We start from the raw sequence: 22,683 nt of genomic DNA, 5'->3' as shown, positions 1-22,683 counted from the left end.
TGCCCACAGCTATATAGTCTAGGAGTTCGAGTTCCGCACTCATCTCTCCCTGGAAATGCTTTTTCTCCACGAGTCCATGGGTAGAGGTCTCACTCCCCTCCTCTGGCTCTGTCCTCACCTCCTGCTGCGTCACCTCTGCTCACTGCCTACACCCTGCCATCCCCCCAGACCACGTGCATCCCCACGCAAGTGCCGGCGCCACGGGAAATTTTGGTATTCTCAGTCTGCTGTTCTAGTCACATTCGTGACAAAAGTAGGAATTTCTTCCAGGAGGAAACACGCGTAAGGCAGAAAAGATAAAATCACACATCACACTCACACACATACATACACATGCACACACACTCACACACACATAGCAAACATGTAAAGTAAAAAAAAATGTCTCTACAAATAGGATGTGTGTGTGTAATGTGCCTTCGGCACGCGTGGAAAATGTCAAAGCATCATTTCATCAGAAATGAAATAAATGAAATAAAGGGGAATGCCTTATCCCGGTGTATACCCAATGGTAGAAAGAGAATGCAGGGTGTATTTATTGGGGTCGAGAGTGCCTAATGAGGTCATGAGGAAATAATTTCCTGAATTCTGTAAGTAAGGTAGCGAGGCAACCAAATTTACCCGGGCGCTCCGCGTGGTGATGAGGATGAATAATGACAGCTCACGTTTATGGAGCCCAGCTCGTGCCAGGAGCCACGGAAAAACACGTTACGTGGAATATATCTTTTCATTTGCCAAAGAACTCTCTGAGGTTATAATTATCCCCCTTCGACAGGTGACAAACACGAGTTCAGAGAGGCTGAGCACACTTGCCTGGGGTCGCACCACTAGGAAATGGTGCCACCAAGATGCCTAATAAAGCAGTGAAGGGGAGACATTTCTTGGGACGGAGTCTGCAGGGAGCTGGAAGAGGAGGGGAAGGAAAGACTCAGGTTGAGCCGGCCACTCAGGCTGCTCTCGGGATTTACAGGGCTGTAAACTCAAACGCTGGGGCCCCTGCCTATTGATCTTTTTTCTTTTGAATGTTGTCATGGATCTTCCACACTCGAGGTCTACTTGTCTGTATCCCGGGAAGGGCTAGACTGACACTCAAAGCATCCCCCCCATGGGGAGGAGACCTCTGTCTGAGGGCTGGAGGGATGTGTGTGTGAGACGGGACATGTGAATTCAGGACCTCTCCCAGGAGGCATCCGAGAGGGCTCAGGGTAGATGATACACGTTCCAGCACCTTCCGGTTTGCAAAGCATTTTCCCCACACAAGCAACTTGGTTAATTCTCTCAAGAGTCCTGAGAGAAACACATGGTCTCCACCTGACAAATAAGGAAGCTGAGCCTCAGACAGGGGACCAGTAAGTGAAGGTGGGTTTGACCAAATGCTGTGCTGTTGCTAGTCTGCTACTCTTGTCTAGATCCCACCCTCTGGTGACAACAAGATCATTCGAGCAGAATGCATTTATTTGGCACCCACTGTGTGCTCTACACTCAACTGGGCAGAGGACACCATCACGGCCCTTAACCCGGAGGAGGGTATAATCTAATGAGTAGGTCACATGCACAAGAGCAGAGGACGTGAGCAAGGAGACCAGCTGGCTTACAAATCGTTCTGGTGGAGATGGGGGACCAAGTGAAGGAGACGACATGGGGTGGGATTGGGGGACAGGTAATCCCCAGGACTTCAGAGGGGTATGCTCTGAGGTGGATTTTTATGCCCTGAGAGAGAAGGATGAGGAAGGGCACTTTTGGGACATTGGTGTGACTCAAAAACGCCAAAACCCAAGGAGCAAAGAGGGAAGGAGGCAGGGCCTGAGGTCCCAGCTGATGAGTTTAGATCCTGTAGGCAGTGAAGTGGGGACGAGGGCTGTTCCCCCTGAAAGAAGCGTGTCAGAGCTGGAAGGAATGTTGGGGGGTCCGTCTGGCACAAAACAGAGGCCCAGAGGAGGCAGTAAGACCCAGTGTTCACACCCTCCGGCTCTGTAGCCCAAGTTTGGGAGTTCAGTTGGGATCCCATGGGGCTGAGGAGCCAAAGAACTCAACCAATCATGGTAGGGGTTCTTCCACGTCTTCACAGAATTCTGGTTCTCCTCTGTTCACAGAACACACTGTGCCACCATGGAGAAGAGAAAAATCCAAATTTAACACCTTACCCGATTCTCAACACTAGTCAAGCTTTTGATAGACCAATCAGTCCATAGATTCCTGGGAATTCCCTCGTCTTTGCAGGCTGGAAAGTTCGCAGCCCCACTTCTCTCAGTCTCTCTGCCAGCCTTGCCGACTGCTCCCACTCATGGGTGTCTTCGCCTCGTGACATTTGATGGGAAATCTATTTACCTCAACCCCATCCCTCTGAGCCGCCATTTTGGTCCTCGTGGCCTCTCCTCAGGTGCTGAGAGAGTAGCTGCTCCCCTGCCTGGAATGCAGCCCCCCAACCTTCTCTTCTCCAAGATAAACAGCCTGTGACGTGTGCATCTTAAACCTCCTACAGTCACGTCCCCAAATTAGCCCTTCCCCCAAGACCCCCACATCTCTCTTCTGTGGTACGGCCAGACCAGGGACGGTGCTGGAATAAAGCCCTGGCCACTGTGGAGAAAAGAGGACGGTCAACCCCCTGACTCCTGGGGTCCTCCTCTTAAGTGAAGAAGAATGGAGTCAGCCTACGGGGCCTGAGAAGGCCAGCTGGCGCATGCGGAAAGGGATTCCAGCATGTTCACCTCAGAAAGTCCGGGATGGCCCCCCAAGCCTGATGCCCTCTTTTTTTTTTTTTTTTTTTAAAGATTTTATTTATTTATTCATGAGAGACAGAGAGAGAGAGAGAAGCAGGCTCCCAAGGAGCAGGGAGCCCGATGTGGGACTCGATCCCAGGACCCTGGGATCATGACCTGAGCCGAAGGCAGACGCTTAACCATCTGAGCCACCCAGGCGCCCAAGCCTGATGCCCTCTTACAACCATCTGTCTTTCACCTGGATAACCTGCCCAGATAAAAGCGACCACAGATGTCCCGCCTGCAAACATTTCCTGGGCACACACAGGGCCCCGGGCACAGTGCCATGGGGCGGCGATACCAAGCCGACTTCCAGGCTCTCTCTGCCCGTTCTGCAGCGTTGCTGATTCACAGGTGATTTTTCTCCTGTGCTTTGGCGAAGTCCTGCCTCAATAGCTTTGTGTTCCTGGCTCTACCACGGAGATGATGGCAACCCCCAGGCCTCTCCAAGAACTCGTTCTCACCCACTTATACTCTGTCTCGGGTACCCCGTGCACTTAAAATCCCCCCATGTGGTGCCATGGATTGCCATCTTTGGGGGAAGGACAGAGGATAAAAAAGCTGATCAGGTGCTCAGTGGGGTCACTGTAGGTGAGGAGGGAGAGGAGCTGCCCAGTCTCCGGGTCCGTTTGGGAGGACTCCACTTCCTGATTGGAAAACTGTAACTGTCCGCTCCTTCAAAGAGACTGGAGGGAGGAGTTGTTGAGCCAATGTGGGTAAATCGGTCTCATGACCGTCCCTGGTACAAGGACTGGTGGTCCCTCCTGTTATGAGTGCCAGCAGCGGCCAACCCATTCCCCGTGCCAGGCACGTCTCATGCGCTTCCCACGTATTATTAACTCACTGAGTCCCCTAACAACCTTGTAAGGAAGGTACTATGATCATCACTCCCATTTGGATAGGGAGACTGAAGGCGCGGAGATTCCCCGGGGAGTTACAGACACATCTACTCGGGCTCCAGAGCCTGCAGGCTTAACCACAGTGTTCTAGATCCCTCGGGAAGGAGTCCGAGGAGAGACGCCATTCAGGAACCAGGGACTGTGTACCCACTTATGGGAATATGGAGAGGTGAGCGTGACGTGGTCCCTGCAAGACAGATGCCTAAGAAGAAAATCACTGGCACCTAATGTGGGACAGTGATTCATTCCACTGTGGAGAGGGTCTGACGCAGCCCCAGGGTACGATGGCCAGGCCGTTTTCGACTGCTTCCCAGGAGAGGGGATCTAGCTGGATGACCAACCGAATGACTGATTTTCATTCATTCATTCATTCATTCAAGGAAGTGTGCATTCATTCCATTCAAGTCCCTCTGCTACGGGGTACTCGGGGCTGAACTAGTTCACAAAGGATGATTTTTAAAAGTCAGAGGAGGGGGCGCCTGGCCGGCTCAGTTGGAAGAATGTGCGACGCGTAATCTTGGGGCCGTGAGTTTGAGCCCCACGTAGGGTGTAGAGATTACTAAAATAAATAAATAAAAAACTTTAAAATGAGGGGCGCCTGGGTGGCTCAGTCGTTAAGCATCTGCCTTCGGCTCGGGTCACGATCCCAGGGTCCTGGGATCGAGCCCCACATCGGGCTCCCTGCTCAGCGGGAAGCCTGCTTCTCCCTCTCCCACTCCCCCTGCTTGTATTCCCTCTCTCGCTGTGTCTCTCTCTCTGTCAAATAAATAAATAAAATCTAAAAAAAAAAAAAAAACCTTTAAAATGAAATAAAAAATCAAAAGTCGGAGGAATCACAGCCTGACTGCTGAGAATAAGACCACAAGGACACACTGACCTATGAAAGGAGCAGGAGAATCCTCTAGATCACATTTTCCAAATAGGTAATGGCTGTTATTGGGGGAGAAAGGGCTGCCAAGTTAAATACTCTGGGAACACAGACCAAACAAACGAAGACCAGGGTCATCCCTGCCGCGCTGCTGTTGCTAACATGCTAATGAGCACCATAAACACCGAGAGGCTGGAAGTAGCAGGTGGCACTTCTCAAACTTGATTGACCCCAGAAGCCCAACTCAGCAGGATTATTTGGGACTGGTGTAAGAAGCGCATCCACCCACGTACCAAGTCCTGCTCTGGCCCCAGTGCGCGCAGGAGAGCCAAGAGCAACGCAGGTAGGCTGGGAAAGTGCCCAGCAAGATGACAGTTCCGAGCTGGATTTTGAAAACTCCTGGGAAGGTTATGGCCAGGTGAAGGAGCAATGGGAAAGAGATTTCCAGTCGGGGAAGGGATCCTAAGACCCCTTTATCTTCATAGTAAAAGCCCGAGGAAGTGAGGAGTCTCTCTGGGGGGTGGGGAGGGAGGGTGGGCAAGGCCAAGCTTGTGAGGACAGAGATTCCAGCAGGACATGGCTGCCCCATCTGGTTTCCCAGGCGTGCTGAGGAGCTCACAGCTTTTCTTTCAGAAGGAAGGAACCCCAGCATTTGGATCAAGATTTAGGAGAAAGAGTCACCTTCTGGTCTTCCCTGATGTGGCACCTGGGAGATGTTACTGCTGTCATTCAGGCAGGAGAGGGCCGGGGGGACATGGACCCCTGGTCTGGGGTGGGGGGGCTGCTGGGGTGGGACTCCCTGGGAGGAGTGGCATTGTTTCTGGAAAGTGGGCAGGGGTTCACAGCCCAGGAGGGTGCATCTGAGGAGCAGAAAGGAGGAGAGGTGGTGCAGAGGGAGAGGTGAGGCAGAGAAGAAAAGGCTTCATCAGTCAGTTTGCCCCCGTCACCAAATGCCAGTGATGCCCTCTGGCCCTTAGGCAAAGAATGTGAGGAGTGTGAAGGACTGAAAGCCAAAGTCGGGGATTTCCACCAGACACCCCAGCCATGGGCCATATGTTCTTCCAAATGCATGTCTTACGTGTCGACATGAACACCTGGGTCCCTGCCCTGCCTCCACTTCGCCCAGCACTGGGACCTTAAAAACAGCCCCATCTCTGCAGATGAAGACCACAGATCCCATTTTGTAGCTGCCAGATTGAGAAAGATGAAGTCAGTTGATTCCAAGTGTCAGTGAAGGTGTAGAGCAAAGATGAGAGTGGGAATGGGCACAACCTAACTTTGAAAAGCTCGGGGTCAGCTCGCAAAGGGGAACGTTCGCACAGCCTGCAATAGGCACCCCCAGGAGCTCCTGTCCCCCGTGTGCGCCCTGAGACACGGGTACATCGGCAGGAGCAGGAGTTGGCAAGTGTCGTACGTTCCCTCGATGGGCTATTACACAGCTGTGAAAGTAAAAGAGCTCCAGTAAGACCCAACAACATAGCTTGAAATTTAGAAACATAATGTAGAGGGAGCAAAGACCTCATTCAGCATAACACCATTTTTATAATGGTTAAAAATAAGCAAAATGAAATTTATATTGTCTAGGCATTCTTAGCTGGGAAAACTTTATTTTATTTTATTTAGATTTATTTATTTGAGAGAGAGAGAGAGAGACTGAAAGGGCGAGCGTCTAAGCCATTAACTAGGGCCCTATTAAACCTACACAGACCAGTCCTTGGAACCCCAGTAAAAACAGACAGCTTCCACATTTGATTTATCCTTCCCTTCCCAAGAGCTGGAGGCCTTTGTGAGTATTTGGGCTGAACAGGACACCAGGACACAAGGTCAGGCCAGAGTCCACATTGCACTGGGTCCACTGAGTCTCAGACTTCTACCACGTGCCCATCACCCACTTCTTTCTTCAAACAGGTTAATTAGTTGGGACCAAACAACATAAAGCATATGGTTTTCCCCGAGTGTGGCCTCTTCTGTTTTGGAAGGAATTCAGATCTTTTTGTTGTACAAATCCTGGCCTGGGATAGTTTTATAACCCTTGCTACATTGGAATGACCTTAAGAACATCCTTGACTTATTCAGTATTCGCCTTTAACTCAGTTCCTGTGTGTTGTTTCATTTCATCCTCAAGGGACGCCTGGGTGGCTCAGTCGGATAAGCCTCTGTTCAGGTCACAATCCCAGGGTCCTGGGATCGAGCCCCACATTGGGCTTCCTATTCAGCAGGGAGTTTGCTTCCCCCTCTCCCTCTGCTCCTCCCCCCGCTCCCGGACTCATGCTCTCTCTCTCAAATAAATAAATAAAATATTAAAAAAAACTGCCCTGAGATCAGAATTTTCACCCCCATTTTTCAGATGAACAAACTGAGATTCAGATATTTTTAAGAAACTACCCAAAGTTCCAGAGCTATCAAGTAGCACATCTGAGATTCACACCACGGCAGATTTGCCCCGTCTTTCTGGAACACTAGGCTGCCTTTCAGCACAGAGACTTAGAAGCTCAGAGCTGGACCCTCTGAGGCATCACACAGTGAGGGAAAATCCTGTCCCAGAGAGTGGGAACCAGCTGAGCCTGGATGTGCGGTTCCTTGGGAAGGAGCCTGGTTCATCAGCCAACCCATCACCACAATTACCAGTTGTGCTCCTGCAGTATTCAGGGCGATGTGTAAGGCTCACTGGAGAGATGAGGCCATCTAAGGGGAATCCTGCTCTCAAAGGGCTGACTCTCTAGTTGGGAAGGCTGGACAGATGCACATGAAGAGCTAACTAAGAATCCAAGAAGATACGTGACAAGTGCCCGCAGCTCTTCCCAGGAGGACCTCACGGAGGCTCTAAGCATCCGGCTGGGGCTGAAGGACTGAGCTTGTGACTGGCAGGTGACTCTCAGCAGTGTCCCTTCATCCCATGACTCGTCTTAGAGGCCCCTCTGTGTGCCCCCCGCTATGCTTGGAGACGTGGATACAAAGCTGACCGGGGGCTGGTCCTGCCCGCAGGGGGCTCCCGGTCTAGTCCATGAAAGCGCTCCCAGCGGAAGGGGCTGAGCTGGAGCCAGTGCCCAGGGAAGGCTACACAGAGAACATGTTGCCCGAACTGGGCTTCGAAGACCACACGCAAGTTCATAGGGGTCGTTCCAAGGGAAGGCAAGGGCAAGCACAGAGGTCTGGAGATAGGAGGTAGTAGAAGAACAACACAGACCATAAACCAGGATTAAGGACAGCAACATGTGTGGACACCAGAGCTGATAAGAAGTCTCACACGTGTTATGTCTTTTACTCCTTAGAGTGGCCCTTGTCCTACAGAGAAAACGGAGACTCAGAGAGTTCGGGTCATTCAGGTACTAAAGGCAGAACCATCTAGAGCCCAGGACTGCTGTTCCCCAAGGCCCCGCTCTTCCCCATGCAGGGAAAAGTAGGTCCTGGGGAGGAGATGGGAGTGGGCCACGAGCTAGGGTGGGGAGTTGGGGCAGGGCTGGGCCGCGCAGGGCATCACAGGCCACGCCGGGAGGAGGGAACCCCAGAGCTGCCCCGCTGCATGTCTTCTAATAGGGCCATTTAAAAACGACAAATCCCACCACACAGGGAGGAACTTGGAGGCCGAGGATGGGTAAGACAATGTTCCAGCTTAACAAGGAGGGACTTGAAGGTGCGAGGTGACCCCAGCCCGTGAAGGAGCTAGAAGTGTTGCCCACGCAGAAGGCAGGTAACCTGCTGAGGGAGAAATGTAAGCGGCAAAGTTGGAGAAAGCAAGTCTTCTTCCAGATTCTGTGCCGGTGTGGCCCTGGGGGAGCCCCGTTTCCTGCCCAAGTGCTGGGGCCCGGCTGGGGCGTTCACAAGGCCTGGGTGAGAGGACAAGCAGAGGCTTATCTACCACTGCCCGAGGCGTAAAGGTTTCCGGTCAGGGAAACAAACTTAAATAGGGTATGTCCCAGTCAACTCAGGGAGCCATACACTTTGACCTTACGTACTTTCTTATATGTAGACTTCAATAATAAATTAAAAAGTCATTCTCTCATCCTATCCTTGCTCACCACCTGAGAGGCTGGGTTCTCCACAGAGTTTTATGCTAGAAAAGTGATATCAGAGTGGGGGGGCGCCTGGCTGGCTCAGTGGGAAGAGCATACAACTCTTGATCTCGGGGTTGTGAGTTCAAGGCCCACGTTGGGTGTAGAGATTACTTAAATAAATAATTTTTTAAAAAAGAAAGAACAGGGGAGCCTGGGTGGCTCGTCGTTAAGCGTCTGCCTTCGGCTCAGGTCGTGATCCCGGGGTCCTGGGATCGAGCTCCGCATCGGGCTCCCTGCTCGGCGGGAAGCCTGCTTCTCCCTCTCCCACTCCCCCTGCTTGTGTTCCCTCTCTTGCTGTCTCTCTCTGTGTCAAATAAATAAATAAAAATATTTAAAAAAAAAAAAAAAAGAAAGAACAGTGACGGGAGAGCCAGCCCCCAGCCTGCCATCGGTCCATCCCTGTTCCATCCCACACTGGACACCCCAATGGAATCTCCAGGCTCCATCCACAACCCCTGCAAATGGCCTCCCCTGACTACCTCTTGGGCCCAGGGACACCCACACCGGCAGCATGGTCCGCTCTGGCAGGATAAAACCCAGACAGAGGTCTGCACAGCCCAGAAGCAGGCTCACAGCCATTTGGGCAAGAAACTCTAGGGGCTTGAGGATCCAGAGCATAGGCTGAGGGCTGGGGAGTGTGCACTCTGGGTGGGTACGACTGCTGGGACCCTGGACCCAATGCCCTGAAGCCTTAAGACCGCAGAGTGGAGCCCTCTAAGTGGAAGGGTCTGGCAGGACCCCTGCTCCCTGGTCTCAAGGCAGTTCTGTGGGTCACGGCACTTGCAAAAGGACCTAGGGAAGCTGGAGAGAGAGATCATCAGAAGAGGGAGAGCGAGGTGGTGAAAGGCGTGCAGGAGACTGGGTCATCAGGGGAGGATGGTTCTGGAGAAGCGAAGACTCAGGGAGAAATGTACCCCTGAACTGGAGGTGAACTGGAAATCCACAGTGAAGCTCATGTCCCCAAGAGGACAAACCAGAGAGTCTGGGCTGGGACTGAGTCAGGAAAGACTGCAGTCAGACCTAAGAAGGAACTTCCTGGCTGGCAGGATGAACTGTGGTGTCACTGGCAGGCCTGGCTTCGGGCAGTTTGTGCTGTGGTGGCCACTCCTGGGCTGGCCAACTGTGAGGCCTTGGGCAAGGCAGCGGCTCTCTTGGGGCCTCAGTTTCCTCAACTGTGGAATGGGGACAACAGGAGTATCTTCATCCTGAGGTCGTTGGGTCGGAGAGGGGGGACGAGTTAAAGTGCGTGCTGAGGGGCGCCTGGGTGGCTCAGTTGGTTAAGCGACTGCCTTCGGCTCAGGTCATGATCCTGGAGTCCCTGGATCGAGTCCCGCATCGGGCTCCCTGCTCAGCAGGGAGTCTGCTTCTCCCTCTGACCCTCCCCCCTCTCATGCTCTTTCTCTCTATCTCATTCTCCCTCTCAAAATAAATAAATAAATAAATAATTTAAAAAAAATAAAAAATAAAAATAAAAAAAAAATAAAGTGTGTGCTGTGTTTCCTCAGCACATACACGATGAAGTATCGGCTGGCCATGACCTGTCTCCCCCACTCGCTTCCCAGCTCCTTACTTAGCCTCTGGCAGCCTCGATTTTCTCACGGACAAAACAGGGATGAAGGTGCCGGACTCATGGAGCTGCTTTAGCTGCAAGGACGGTGCCGACGTCCCAGACTCCCTCCTTACTGACAGCTGAGGTAGGTCCAGAATCTCTCTCCCTGCCGAGGCTTCAGTCGAGATGGAGGACCACCAGCCTGTGGCCAGGCATTCTCTTTTCTAAAATGAAGGGCTGAGTGGGGTGGTCTCTGGAGGTGCCGCTCCAGGGCAGAAGCAGAGGAGGTGAGGAGTTACTCAGAGCTGAGGACACCTTGTTGGCAGATGGGTGCGGTCTGTCCCTCCTTGGAGCTCTATTCATGGCTGGGGGCTTGGCACCTTCCAGGCCAAGCCAGCGCCCCCCTACGGTGTTGCCAATGGGAAAGGCCTGGCTGGCAGTGAGGGACCCTGGTGCTCGTCCCCACATGACCTTGGGCCTCCCTCTGCTCTACCTTCCCGCTGTGCCTTAGAGTGACAGCAGTGCCCACAATGTTTGCTGGGGAGTGGGAGCCTCCCAGCCGCTGAGACAGGGTGGAGGCTCTGAGGGCATTCTGTCCCCTGCGGAATGGCGGCCATGGCACCGGCTGGCTCTCAGCGAGAGGGAAGGGGGAAGAACCAGATGTGAAGGGAGCCAGGGAAAGGGTAAAGTGCAATCATTGGCCGGAAACAAGAGAGCTTCCCAAGAGGAAGGTTATGTACCAACTTCAAGTTTCGAGTGAAGCAGATCACAGACAAAAGAAAAGATGGTGGCTTACCCAAAGACAAGGCTTTAGTAGACTTGGGATGGAGGGGGAGCTGATGATAAAGAAATAGAAACTGATTGGAATTCTTGCAACCCAGCTCCCTGATAAAGCAAGATTTTTTTTTTTTTAAGATTTTATTTATTTATTTGACAGAGAGACACAGCAAGAGAGGGAACACAAGCAGGGGGAGTGGGAGAGGGAGAAGCAGGCTTCCCGCTGAGCAGGGAGCCCGATGCGGGGCTTGATCCCAGGACCCCGGGACCATGACCTGAGCTGAAGGCAGACGCTTAACAGCTGAGCCACCCAGGCGTCCCACAAACCAACATTCAAAAAAAAAATTTATGTGTGCCTTGCTTCTTTCCAGAAAGGATTTGACTGCCAAGATGTATTCCAAAGACAACAAGTGTTTACTGAGTATCGACTCTGTACTAGCCAGACACAGAGAACACAGCAATGGGCAAGATAGTGCCTGCCCTCAAGGAGCTTATAATACAAAACACATGGGATTAAATAATAACATGAAAACAGAAAATCAGGGTCAAGGTGAAGGAGAAGACAAATATGCCAAGTCAAGATCAATAGAGGTGCCAGGACAGAACTTCAGGTTTGACGCTGGGTTTCCTAACAGCCAGGACATAAAGGGAAACCTACTTTATCTGAAAAGGAGAGATGCTCGTCCTCAGGGAGGAATAAAGCTGAATATTGAATTGTAAAGAACTGGTGAAAAAAAAAAAAGATCAGCTGTCTCAGGTACACTAACTCAAGAATTGCTTTGGGCGAGAAAGATGCAGTCTGGTTGTTTTCTGGTACGTGTATGATAGATATCGTGTATGATATGATAGCTCTTGTGAAGGAGCAGAAGGGACTAAATAGAAGGACAAAACTTAGAGCTGGAAGTAATGCGAGAGGCCACTTACCCCACCTCCTTCCTGTTTCACGGGTGAGAACACACTGATTTGCCCAGGACGCTGCGCCCGTCCAAGGGGCAACATAATAGTCACGTGACCTCTGCTGCCGGCATCCGACTAGCCCAGCTTGAGGACATGTGGAAAGTTCGCCAGGGACTTGCATCTATCCCCGAATAAGGGACCTCCCAGAGTTTCAGAAATAGTATCAATAAACCCAAAGCAGCAGCTTGCAAGTTGAAGGTCACATGTAATCTTGCCTCAAAGCCATCCTTTGGGGAATAAGGCAGAACGTGAATAAGTAAATTCTTGCCCCAAATAAGAAGTCCACTTCTGAGCCTGAATGGTGGTAGAAAGAAAAAGCTTTGGGCCCACCAGGATGTGGATTCAGAGCACAGGCTGTGTGACCCGAATCCTCATCTGCAGAATGGGGTGAGGTTGTTTTAGAAGCCCACGACATGTGTATAGGGACCAGTACATAGAGACCACCAACAAACACACTCACCTAATCCTGGGGGGAGAAACAAGTCTCACCAAATGGGAATTTAAAACTAAAGACTCAGGCTCCCAAGTATAGTGTGAGCTGGTGAGCATGGCCGGGGAGGGTGGGGGGGGGGGGGGGCAGATAGAATACAGATGGGAAATGTTTGCAAATAGAGCTGGGATGGAAAATCTAAACCCAGGGGAACTGAGACTCTAGGGCCGAGGCTCCGACAGCAGCCTGCTCAGGCCTGGGCTCCCATCCTCCTGAGAGGAGCTTCAGGGCTGTCAGCCATGTGGCCGGAGCCACGCGGACCTGAGCTGAGCAGGGCAGGCTGACCGCTGGTCCAGGGGAACCAGGTCCGGCTCCTTTCAAAGTCGGGCAGAAACAACGTGCTCGGAGCCTCGCGTTACGCGGGGGGTGGGGTAGGGTTTGTACCCATTCTGCCCGTTCTGTCTGCTCACGACACCTGTGCCTTTACCCGTGTGTTACATACAGCACAGCGTTGTGCTCTGCTCTATGCTGGGAACCGGCGGGGGTGGGGGGTGGGGTGCGGAGGGGAGTTACACGGGACTAAAACTGGTTCTCCCTTTGGGGGCATCTGTAGTCTAGGAGGAAATAAGACACCCAAAGCCCATGGTAGAAGGCAGTGGGAACGTATGGCATGTCGGCTAGTGGGGGAGAGGAAGAGGGAGAGATGACATATTCCCTGCTTAGGGGGCATGGCTTTGGAAGTCTAGGAGGGCTTCCCAAAGGAAGAGGATTTTGATCTGGGTCCAAGGCAAAGTGGAATTTCAACAGTTGAATGAGGGAAAGGGAGAGAGGAGGTGGTGAGGTTCTCCATGAACAGGCCCAGAGGAATTGGGAGGTTCTTGGGGGTTTATGAAAGTACTACTGAACAGGTGGGTAGAGGCCAAGTCCTAGGGAGTCTCGGTGCCAGACAAGAAGTGGGGAGCCACGGGAGGTTTTAGAGCAGGGGAGAGGCTCTCAGAAATCCCAGTTAGGAAGATAAGTGGTGAGGAGCTGGACAGGAGGCGAGATGCTTGGTCACACGCACTGCCACAGGCCCCTATTTGCATTCCCAATGGCCCTGCGAGGAGAGATTGGTTTGTCTTGCTGGCCCGGCTGGCTCTGGCAGGTAAGTGGGACTCTGTGCCCAGGGGCAGATTTCACACAGGGGCCCTCCGAAGAGACTGGGTGCTTGGTCCTGTTGCTCCCATCCCCCTGACCACCCCCAACACACATCTGCAGGTGCACACGCGCACACGTGCACACACACACACACACGCATGCACGCACACACCCAGTCCTCCCTGGTTTTCCAATCTAGCTTGAGTGAATGGTCTGCCAGTTTGCAAGTCCTTGTATAGGCAATTAGGATTTTCTGATGACCACAGGCCTCAGAAAAGCCCCTTCCAGTTCCCGGCCCTTTACCCTTACCCCACCTCACCTCCACCCACACCGCCTTCCCTGTGTGTCCCTCCTTAGAAATCCTGCTCTGTGCCTGGCTGAGTGCAGGTCAGGGCATTAGGTCGGGAGGGCTCCCATGCCGCGGGCTGTGCGCTGTGAACATGGGCATGTCCTGTGGCCGCTTGGCCTCGATCTCTGCCCCTCCCTTGGGTGCTCCCCACTGAGCCTCATGACGCCGCTATCAGCCCATTCCTTCCTCCTCTGCTGAAAAGACCAACTCCTCAAGCTCAGAGGCTCAGAGAGTCCTGCTGGGTCCATGCTCAGCCCCCTCTGACCAGAGGCCGACTCCTACTCCTCTTTTCTGGTAGGACCAGCAACGACGCTAACTTCTCTGGAAAGAACATGATGCTTCTCAACGGGCCTCACCAAGATGATTGCTTCTGAGGCTCTGGACAGTCCTGCAGCTGAGCAGGGCAAGTGACAGCATCATCATCACCCATGTTGCAGATGAGAACACCGAGGCCTGGGACGTGGTGAGACTCATCCAGGACCTCACAGCTGTTTGAGGACAAAGCTTTGTGCTCGACACTCCCCACCCTGCCCCGAGGTCAGCTCTCACTGACCGCCCCCCTCCACCAAGCAGCTAGTCCAAATCACTGGGTGACCAGAAGCCAGGATTGAAATCTCAGAGCTGGAAGTCCAAGGCCAGCCGCTTGCCCGAGTCCCCTTTTATTGAGGTCCCGAACAGTGAACGGACTTGCCTAACGTCACACCCCAAGTAGGGGCAGAGCCAGGGCTCAGGACCCCTAACTCACTGGCCAGAAACCTCCCGCCGCCCCACACTGCCCCCTCTTGTATCCCAGCACACCTCTGCATCTCCATCCTTCCCCTGGATGTATGGGTGTGCTTGACGTTTCTGGAATTCACTCCACACACATAATGAGGCCATTTTGAGAAGGCCCGCCTCAGGGGGAACCAGAGAGCTGTCTAGTGTCCCCATCCTGACCCCTGCCAACCCCTCCCGGCTGTACACGCCAAGCTGCAAACAGATAAATATACTCTATTGGCCTAGGCTACCCTCCCCCTTGCCCCCCACACACCTTTCTAGCCTCCAGAACTAGTGGCGGGGTTTTGGGTTTCAAAGCCACAATGAGACTACATGGGAACCAAGCAGCAGCCGAGAGATGTCAGGTTGCCACATGGGTCAGCGTTCACAGAGGGGATCCGGATGTTACCACAGCAAGTAACTGAACAGAGTGGGGTTGCTTGTCAACAGTGCAGAAGTGATTTTGTAGCTTAAGCAGGTGAATTGAGGGGACTCTCTGAGACATTGGTTTAACCTGAGGATAGAAGTTCTTCTCCCTCTGATACAAGCCTGCCCTTGCCCCTGGAGAACCCTCTGGATCTAAGGCAGCGCTTGTGCCCACATCACACAGGCTGTCTGGCACTAAAGAAGTGGGTTTCAGCCTCCAAGCACAGAACCTGGTCCCTAGTCCCCAGCCCGTGGCCCACTGAGAACCAAACATAAAAGGAACATACTTGAAGGAAGGATCCAGAAGCAGCGGTAGGATAGGACACTGAAGGGAAAGTGTGGAGTTGCCACCTCCAGGAAGATTCTAGAAACCCTTTTCCCTGGGTGGGTTATGGATTCACCTGCCCAGAAGCAGGGAAGAGAGGAACCGATCCTCCTCCCCAGGCGGTCCTGTTTCCCAGCCCCCTTTGTAGGCCAGACTCCCCTGGAGGAGGAGATGGAACTCTGGCCTCTTCCTTTTTTCTCCACCTCCTCCAGCCCCCGAAGCTCTTCCTGCGCTCCTGGCCTAGTCTCTCATTGAGGAGAGGGAATTCCTTCTTCTGGCAGCAGGAGAAAGAGGGATCGTGCTTGGAGTGTGGGCAGCGATGGGGACAGGCCTGGAGGGGGAGGGGGTAAAAGTCGATCCCCTGCTGCTGCACCACTCATACCTCCCCCCCAAGAATGTAATTAAGCAGCAGGCCTCTGCCAGGAGCCAAGCTTTCTGCCTTCCGTCTATAAATCACCTTCTGAATCATCTCTCGGCTCCTGGAGGAGCAACTTCTGTGCTCGGGCTGGTCCAGGCGGCCCCAGGGCCACTCCCCCTCTGCGCCTGCCTCCCCCCACCCCTCCCCAGCCCAGCCCCAGGTGGCTCCAGGTCCCAGCTGGAAATGGCAGTGGCCGCAAGAGCCTCACAAACTGTGGGGTGGGAGGAGAGCTAGGAGAGGCGCCAATGCCCTCTCTCCCTACCCTTCCTGGGCAAGCAGAGAGCTGAGGGTAGGTTTACCTGGCCTAATTCCGTCGAGTTAAGAATAAAGCTACAGTCAGGGCACCTGACTGGCTCAGTAGGAAGAGCGAGCGTTGGACTCTTGATCTTGGGATTGTGAGTTCGAGCCCCATGTCGGGTGTAGCAATTACTAAAAAAAATAAATAAATAAACTTAAAAAAAAGAATAAAGCTACAGGCTCATGGTCACCAGTGCCAAGGATAAGGGGGCAAGCTGACCTCAGAAGATAAGAAAGCAGGGCCAGGTGAGGCCAACCCGGGAGGGCTTCTTGGAAGAGGCAAGTTTTTCTTTTTTTTTTTTTAAAGATTTTATTTATTTATTTGACAGAAATACAGCGAGAGAGGGAACACAAGCAGGGGGAGCGGGAGAGGGAGAAGCAGGCTCCCCGCTGAGCAGGGAGCCCGATGCGGGGCTCGATCCTAGGACCCTGGGATCATGACCTGAGCTGAAGGCAGATGCTTAACGACTGAGCCACCCAGGCGCCCCAAGAGGCAAGTTTTGATCTAGGACTTAAAGGGGTCAAAATAGCTTGCAGACAGCAGGTGTGAGTAACTAACACTCACCTAGTAGTTTCTGTAAGCCGGGCATTGTTCTAAGAGCTTTATATGCATGGTTCATTGAACCTTCTCTACAACCCTATGAGGCAGAGGCGATCACTATTCTCATTTTAGAAATGGGGAAACTGAGGTTCAGGGAGGTTAACTTGCCCTAGGTTATCCAGGCAGCACGTGAAAGAGCCAGATGTGAATGTGAGCCGGGATGCTGGTTTTGGGGGCAGTGTGGTCCGGGGGTGCACGCAGGCTGGCCTGGCAGCAGTGGGCAGCCAGCTCTGGGGCTGAGGGCAGGTGGGGCTGTGGAAGTCAGAGGCTAGGCTGCCTGAGCCAGGCCCTGAACGTCTGAGTGGGCCGGGGAGGGGCGGGGTGTGGGGAGGGCAGGGGGGAGAGTGGCACCAGGGCCTCCCCTTCGCAGCACTGTATCAGTCCCTGTCATAGCCCTGGGAACTCCAAGGGGGTAGAAGGGATCCCTCAGGGGAGTCAAGGAAAAGGAAACCCAGAGGGAGGCAGGGACTTGAAGCAGAGAGAAGACAAGGAACTCATCCTAGGTCGCACAACCTGTGGGCGGTGAACCCAGAACTCAGACCCGAGTCTCTCCACTCCACTCTAACCACTTCCTGGCACTCACGGGAACATAACGTATAGACAGAACATCCTTGGCCCTAACCTTTAAGGGAGGGGTGAGACGTAGCTCCTCTCCCAAGCAGGGACAGAGGTAGAGAATGTCTTTCCCTCCCTGGTGGCTTTAGAAGGATTCTATGGCTCCCAGCAGGGTGGGTGGAAAAGGCTAGAAGACCAGGTCCTACTCCACTCCTGAGCTTACCACAATCTGAGGCCAGGAAGATCTTCCTTTTCCCCCACTCTCCCCAGAAAAGTCAGTTAGCTCCATCCTCCTCTGAGAAAACTCACCTCTCCTGCCCTGACCCCAAGCTCCTTGTCTCCCACGCAGACCTATTCAAAGTCTAGAGAAAACCCTAAGGTCATAGCTCCCTTCCCCTACTTCGTGTCCAGATCACCTTCTCAACTGCCCACACTGTCTTCTCAATCTTTGGTCTGTCCAAGTCCCATTCAGGTCTTTTTAACATTCAGTTCTGTAGTGAGGTGGCTTAGAGATGCTCGCTTGGCTGAGTCTACTCTTTGGGGATTTCCACCTAGCCCCCTCCCCATCTGCCTCAGTTTCTCCACCGTCATCAGTTATTGAGCATGCACCCAGATAGCAGAGTGTGGGGGCTGCTGGGGGCTGGCTGGGTTTGTCACTGGGAAAGCTGTGGGGAGGGAGAGTGTCCACTAAAGAACTTGGCACCTGACTCTTTTGACCCACCCCCACTCCCAGAAGGTCTTCCTACTAGGCAGCTGTCTCAGACCCAGGGCCCTCAAGATCCCTGGGGTGTGAGTGATGCTCAGAGCCCAGACTCCACCCATCGCTCACCTCTTGGCCCCAGAGCTGTTGAAAAATGCTCTGAGATTCGGGGAGAACTTTCCCTGACTGCTGCGCCTTCCCCCGTGCCTTTTCCCCTATGCTAAAGCAGGTTCTTCCAAGAAAATAACTCAGCTCCAGGCTCCTGGTAGTATTATAACATTTGACCTGTTTTTGTTTTTGTTTTAAACAAAATGTGGTCCCATCATAAGAATACAAACAGATCCGCCACCAAATTTGCTTCCCTTGGACAGCAAGCCCCACCCACAGTGGGGGTGGGGGTGGGCAGGAGGGTTGTTAACTCACTTCCAAGAGACCTGGATTAATTTCCACCACCACCCCCCCAAAATCCCCGCAGGGAAAGGCCTGCCCTGGAAGGGAGACCACCCGGTTCAAGCCTGGCCATCCGATCTGCCCATCTGTCTGTCTGTCTGTCTGTGGGATCAACAGCCTCCAGCCAGCTCAGCTCCTCGCCAGCCCCAGCCCCAGCCCCAGCCAGCTGTAATTCCTGCCTGTTACAAGTGTTAACACCTGGCCTGGGGCCTTCCTCCCCCGCAGTCTCCAGGTGCCTCCTTGGGCCCAGCCCACTGACCCCCACGGGGTTTGACTGAACATGTTCACAAGCCTCTGAAAGGCGGGTGGAGGTGGGAGCGAGTGGGGGAGGCAGCACGACATCTGACAGAGAGGGAAACTGAGGCAGGGCTTGGGGCAGCCGCTGGAGTGGGGGAATGGGTCCCAGGTGGTGGAGAGAGAACTCAGGTGTCTTATTTCCCAGCTCACTGCCCTTGACTTCTGCAGAACCCTTTCACCCAAGCTGTGAGACAGGACAGGCTGGTGAATCTCCAGCGTTAAGAGGAAGCAGAGCCCCAAGTGGGTGGGTCACACAGAGGCAGGGTGGGCTTCCGACCCCCAGCGTAGGCCCCTTCCATCAGGGCCTCTGTCTCTGGAATGTAGCAGGCCCTAGGATGGGCCCTAATAAGGGAGTTCTTTTTTCCCCCAAGAAGGAGAAGAAAGACAAGTTCCTCCAGCAGGCACTAACTGGGACTGACGAGAATTATAGAAATCAGTGTGGCTGTCACGGCTTCCTGTCCCCACTCTATCCCTACCTGGCTGGGAAGGCCTGGAGCCCATCTCTTCCTTCCCTGAGCCTCCATCTGAGGCCCTGATGGCTCTACTTTCTGGGCTGCCTTCTCTCAGGGCTGGGGCCCGAGCAGCACCGGCCCCTGGGGGTTCAAGGGGCCTTTCTTGAGAGGTGGCAGGGACAGCAATCCCAGCTAAACCATTCCCCCTGTAAATCCCTCCTGGGGAATGTGTGAGCTGGGTGGGCTAAAGAGGGCAGGCTGTGCTGGGCTCCAATGCTGAAAGAGCTGGAATCTGCCCGACTGCCCTCGAGGCAGAGTGGGAACAGGAATCCGAGGCCTGTCCACTCTACCATCCCCGTCCCAGGCCCAGCCCCAGCTCTACGAAGGTGACTTCCCTTCCACCCCAGCTCCAAGACCAAAGACAAACGGCCTAAGAGGGGAGGGATGCTGGCCGCTGTCCTCAGGCAGACAGGATGAGCTCATGTCAAGAAGGGCTCTGTCCCCTGCCCCGACACTGCCCAGCCCGGGACCCTAGGTCAGCCGGGCCCTTCGCAACTTCCTTGTTAGACCTTTGTCTCCTGCTGGACTGCGCCTCCAGGACCACGGACACCCACCCAGCACCCAAGCTCAGGATGTCACTCACACCCGTAAGTCATAGGTCTGCAAACATATCCACAACCCTGGGCCCCACCAGTCACTGGCACTTGAGGACAGGGTCCCAGGCAGACCCAGACACAGCCTCACGCTCCTACTTACAAGCACAATCAGGTCATGGCCATGAGCACCGATATCCATGCACAAAGACAGCTGTGGGGCTTTCCCCTGACACCGTCACGAAGGCATGCGTGCACACACATGCACACACACGCGCGCGCGCGCACTCACACACACCACTTGCATGCCTGGTCATGAACAGTCATGCATAGTGTCACTAGCATACACAGGGGCTGACCTTTACGTGGGCATAGACACTTCTAGACTTCCTCTGTCTCACACACACATCCACACACATCCTAGCACCAGCCACTTGCTCACACTGTGTATAGGGACGCAGCACACCCTGTCACAGCCACGGATCCCCCATCTCACGTGAGTTTACATCCATGGTGGCCCCGGTGCGGGCACGGACTCTTCTACATGCAGAAACACACTCGTGTACACTTGACACCTCTTATGATCATAGACCTAGAACACACACACACACACACACAGCCCTCTCCTTGGCTCAGACAAAGCAGCATCCCTGTCTCCCCCCGCCCCCTGCCAGCCCCCAAACAAGCCATGTGTCCAGCATTGGACACATCGATGTCCTGGCTTTCCAGGTTTTTCCAACATCTTGCTATCTAGATGCTCCCCAACACACCATTACACACCAGACTCCCCCCCCACACAACCCTTCCCCACAGACACTGCCCCCCGCCCTGGGAAGTGCCCTCCTCCAGTTAATAGGGTAGGGGACCTGGCCTCTTCCTCACCCCTGCAGCCTGTGGGGCTCCAAGCCTTCTCTCCATACCCTCCCCCACCAGTCCCCATGAAGGTAAAGAACAGCATGGCCTTGGCCCAGGGATGGAAAGAGGGTCAGAAAGGGCTGGAAAGGCAGCGGTCTTCCCCCAACAGGCAGAGCCCCCGACCTGGAATCCCTGTCTGCCCCAGCCACCCCTTGGACTTCTTTATGTACCGGAGGCCCCAGGCCAGCCCAAAGCCGCGGGAAGGATGGGCTGGGCAGAAGAAAGACTTTCCCTTGGGTGTATATCCTGGGAGCAACTCTCAGCACCCTCTGCACACAGACCCTTGGCCATGCCTTGCTCCTGCCCCCCTCCTGGCCCCCAAACAACTGGAGGCAGACTCAGGGTGTGGCCCCGGAACCATGCTGGCTCTGCTCCCCCTAGCTTGGCCTGGGGAGGGGGTGGCGAGTCAGGGAAAGGGGGACGCACAGGGGGCACCGCGCCCTGGTGGCCTTCCTCTCTGACTTTCAGCTCAGGGGCCACAGGCCCTCTTCTTACTCACGGATCCCAAATTCTTCCTTCTCACCTCCCACCCCCCGGGCCGAGGCTCTCCTACGTCCAGGAGGGTAAGATTCTTTAATTAAAGTTTTCCGGAATGCAGGGGGCTGGAGACTGAGGACAGGCGGGGTATAATTTAGAGAACTGGTTTCAGTGTGTCTTTCCCCTCTGGCCTCTGGGACCTGCCGGGGGGCGGTGGGGCTGCTTGGAAAACAAGGGGACTCCCTGGAACTGGGGCTCCCAAAGGGCTGTTTATTCCTCGGTCAGTCCCCCCCCCCCATCCCCGCCCCCCCCCCCAAACCCCCGCGCCTGGTTTCCCAGCCTTATTTACTAAAAATGTCTTTTGTATCCGCATTTCTCGGGGACAGAATTCTCCTTTCCCTCTCTCCCTTTCTCCTCGGTCCTCGGTTTTCCAAAAGGAACGAATTTGACATGGAGAATTGGGTTTTTGGTCAAAGAACAAACCCACCCCCTCCCAAACAACTACATTTTCAAAGAGCCCCCCTTTTGCCAGGATGGACAAACAAGAAATGAATAAAATCTGAATTCAATGGCATCTCGGATCAGCAAATACCATATTCACTTCTGAGGCTCAAGATTAATCTAGAGCAGAGTGGGGAGAATCTGATGAAATCCACCCACCCCCCGCCCGCTCCCCTGCCCCAGGGGTCCCTGAAGCCATTGGGGTCTAAAATATGAAGGCAAAAGGGGGTTATTGTGGGGGAAATCTCTTGATGGAGGCGCCGGCGGAGATGGGGGTGGCAATGAAGAAACAAGATGATTTTGCCCATGAAGACCCCAAAATGGAGAAGAGGAGTGGCTGGGCCCCAGGGACAGCTCTGGATTTCCAGAAACCCAACTGCAAGCAAATGGAGGGTCTTCGGGGCCCCCAGATGGGGACGGGTGGAGGGTGAGGATTTAAGAATCAGAGACCATCGGAGCCGGGAAAAGTCCTCCAGCCTCTGCAGCGAGTAGCAGGGAAAATGGTGATTATCAGAAAAGCCAGGAGTTGGATTCTGAAGGCGACACCACAGAAAATCCAGGAGGGGTGGGCGAGTGGGGGGCTGGAGGGAGGCAAGGAGAAAGGAGCGGCAGCCCACCCCCAGCCGGCGCCCCCCACCTCCCCGGGACTCGGCGGAGAAATCGGGCCGCGGGCAGACAAGAGGCGAGTCTTACCACCAAATTGGGTAGCCGGCGAGGACCCTGGTGCCACAGAGCAGGAGGCCGAGGAGCAGCCCGAGCAGGTGGGGCTCCATTAGAAGCGGCGCCGAGGAGGAAGTTTGCCCGCGACCATGAAGAGGGGGAGCGACGCCCCCAATAGTTGGAACAAAGTCCACTTGAGATTGGAAATGACTTTCGGGCTTGTCAGAAGCGCACCTCCACCCGCAGCCGCCCCCCTCCCGAGCCCAGCGCGGAGCAGCCGGGTTTGAGGATGTCAGCGAGCAGCCAATCAGCGCCCGCGGCCTAAGGTAAGAGATGAGTCTGTAGTTCAGCCTGTCAATCACGCGCCCCTCCCGCCCGGCCCACGAGTCGGGCTCCGGGAAGGGCATCGCCCAGCAAACTTGGGCAAAGCCCGCGTCCCGGACACAGTGGGAACTTGCGGGGGGTGGCACGTTGGACCCT

The 22,683-nt window shown here is 54.2% G+C and overlaps 1 protein-coding gene across 1 annotated transcript in view; it reads right to left on the bottom strand.

The window, feature by feature from the left end:
• WNT3 (Wnt family member 3) overlaps window positions 1-22,316 on the bottom strand; it is a 48,331-nt gene extending 26,015 nt beyond the window's left edge. The window contains exon 1 of the mRNA XM_032429647.1: window positions 22,237-22,316. Within this exon, the coding sequence (XP_032285538.1) occupies window positions 22,237-22,316 (80 nt within the window). The remainder of the gene's footprint in view (window positions 1-22,236) is intronic.
• Between the last annotated feature and the right edge of the window lie 367 nt (window positions 22,317-22,683).

Source organism: Phoca vitulina, unplaced genomic scaffold, assembly GCF_004348235.1.
Source record: "Phoca vitulina isolate PV1807 unplaced genomic scaffold, GSC_HSeal_1.0 scaffold41, whole genome shotgun sequence".
Classification (NCBI taxonomy): domain Eukaryota; kingdom Metazoa; phylum Chordata; class Mammalia; order Carnivora; family Phocidae; genus Phoca; species Phoca vitulina.
Note: the sequence above shows the minus strand (reverse complement) of the source record. Positions and strands in the feature narration are given on the sequence as shown.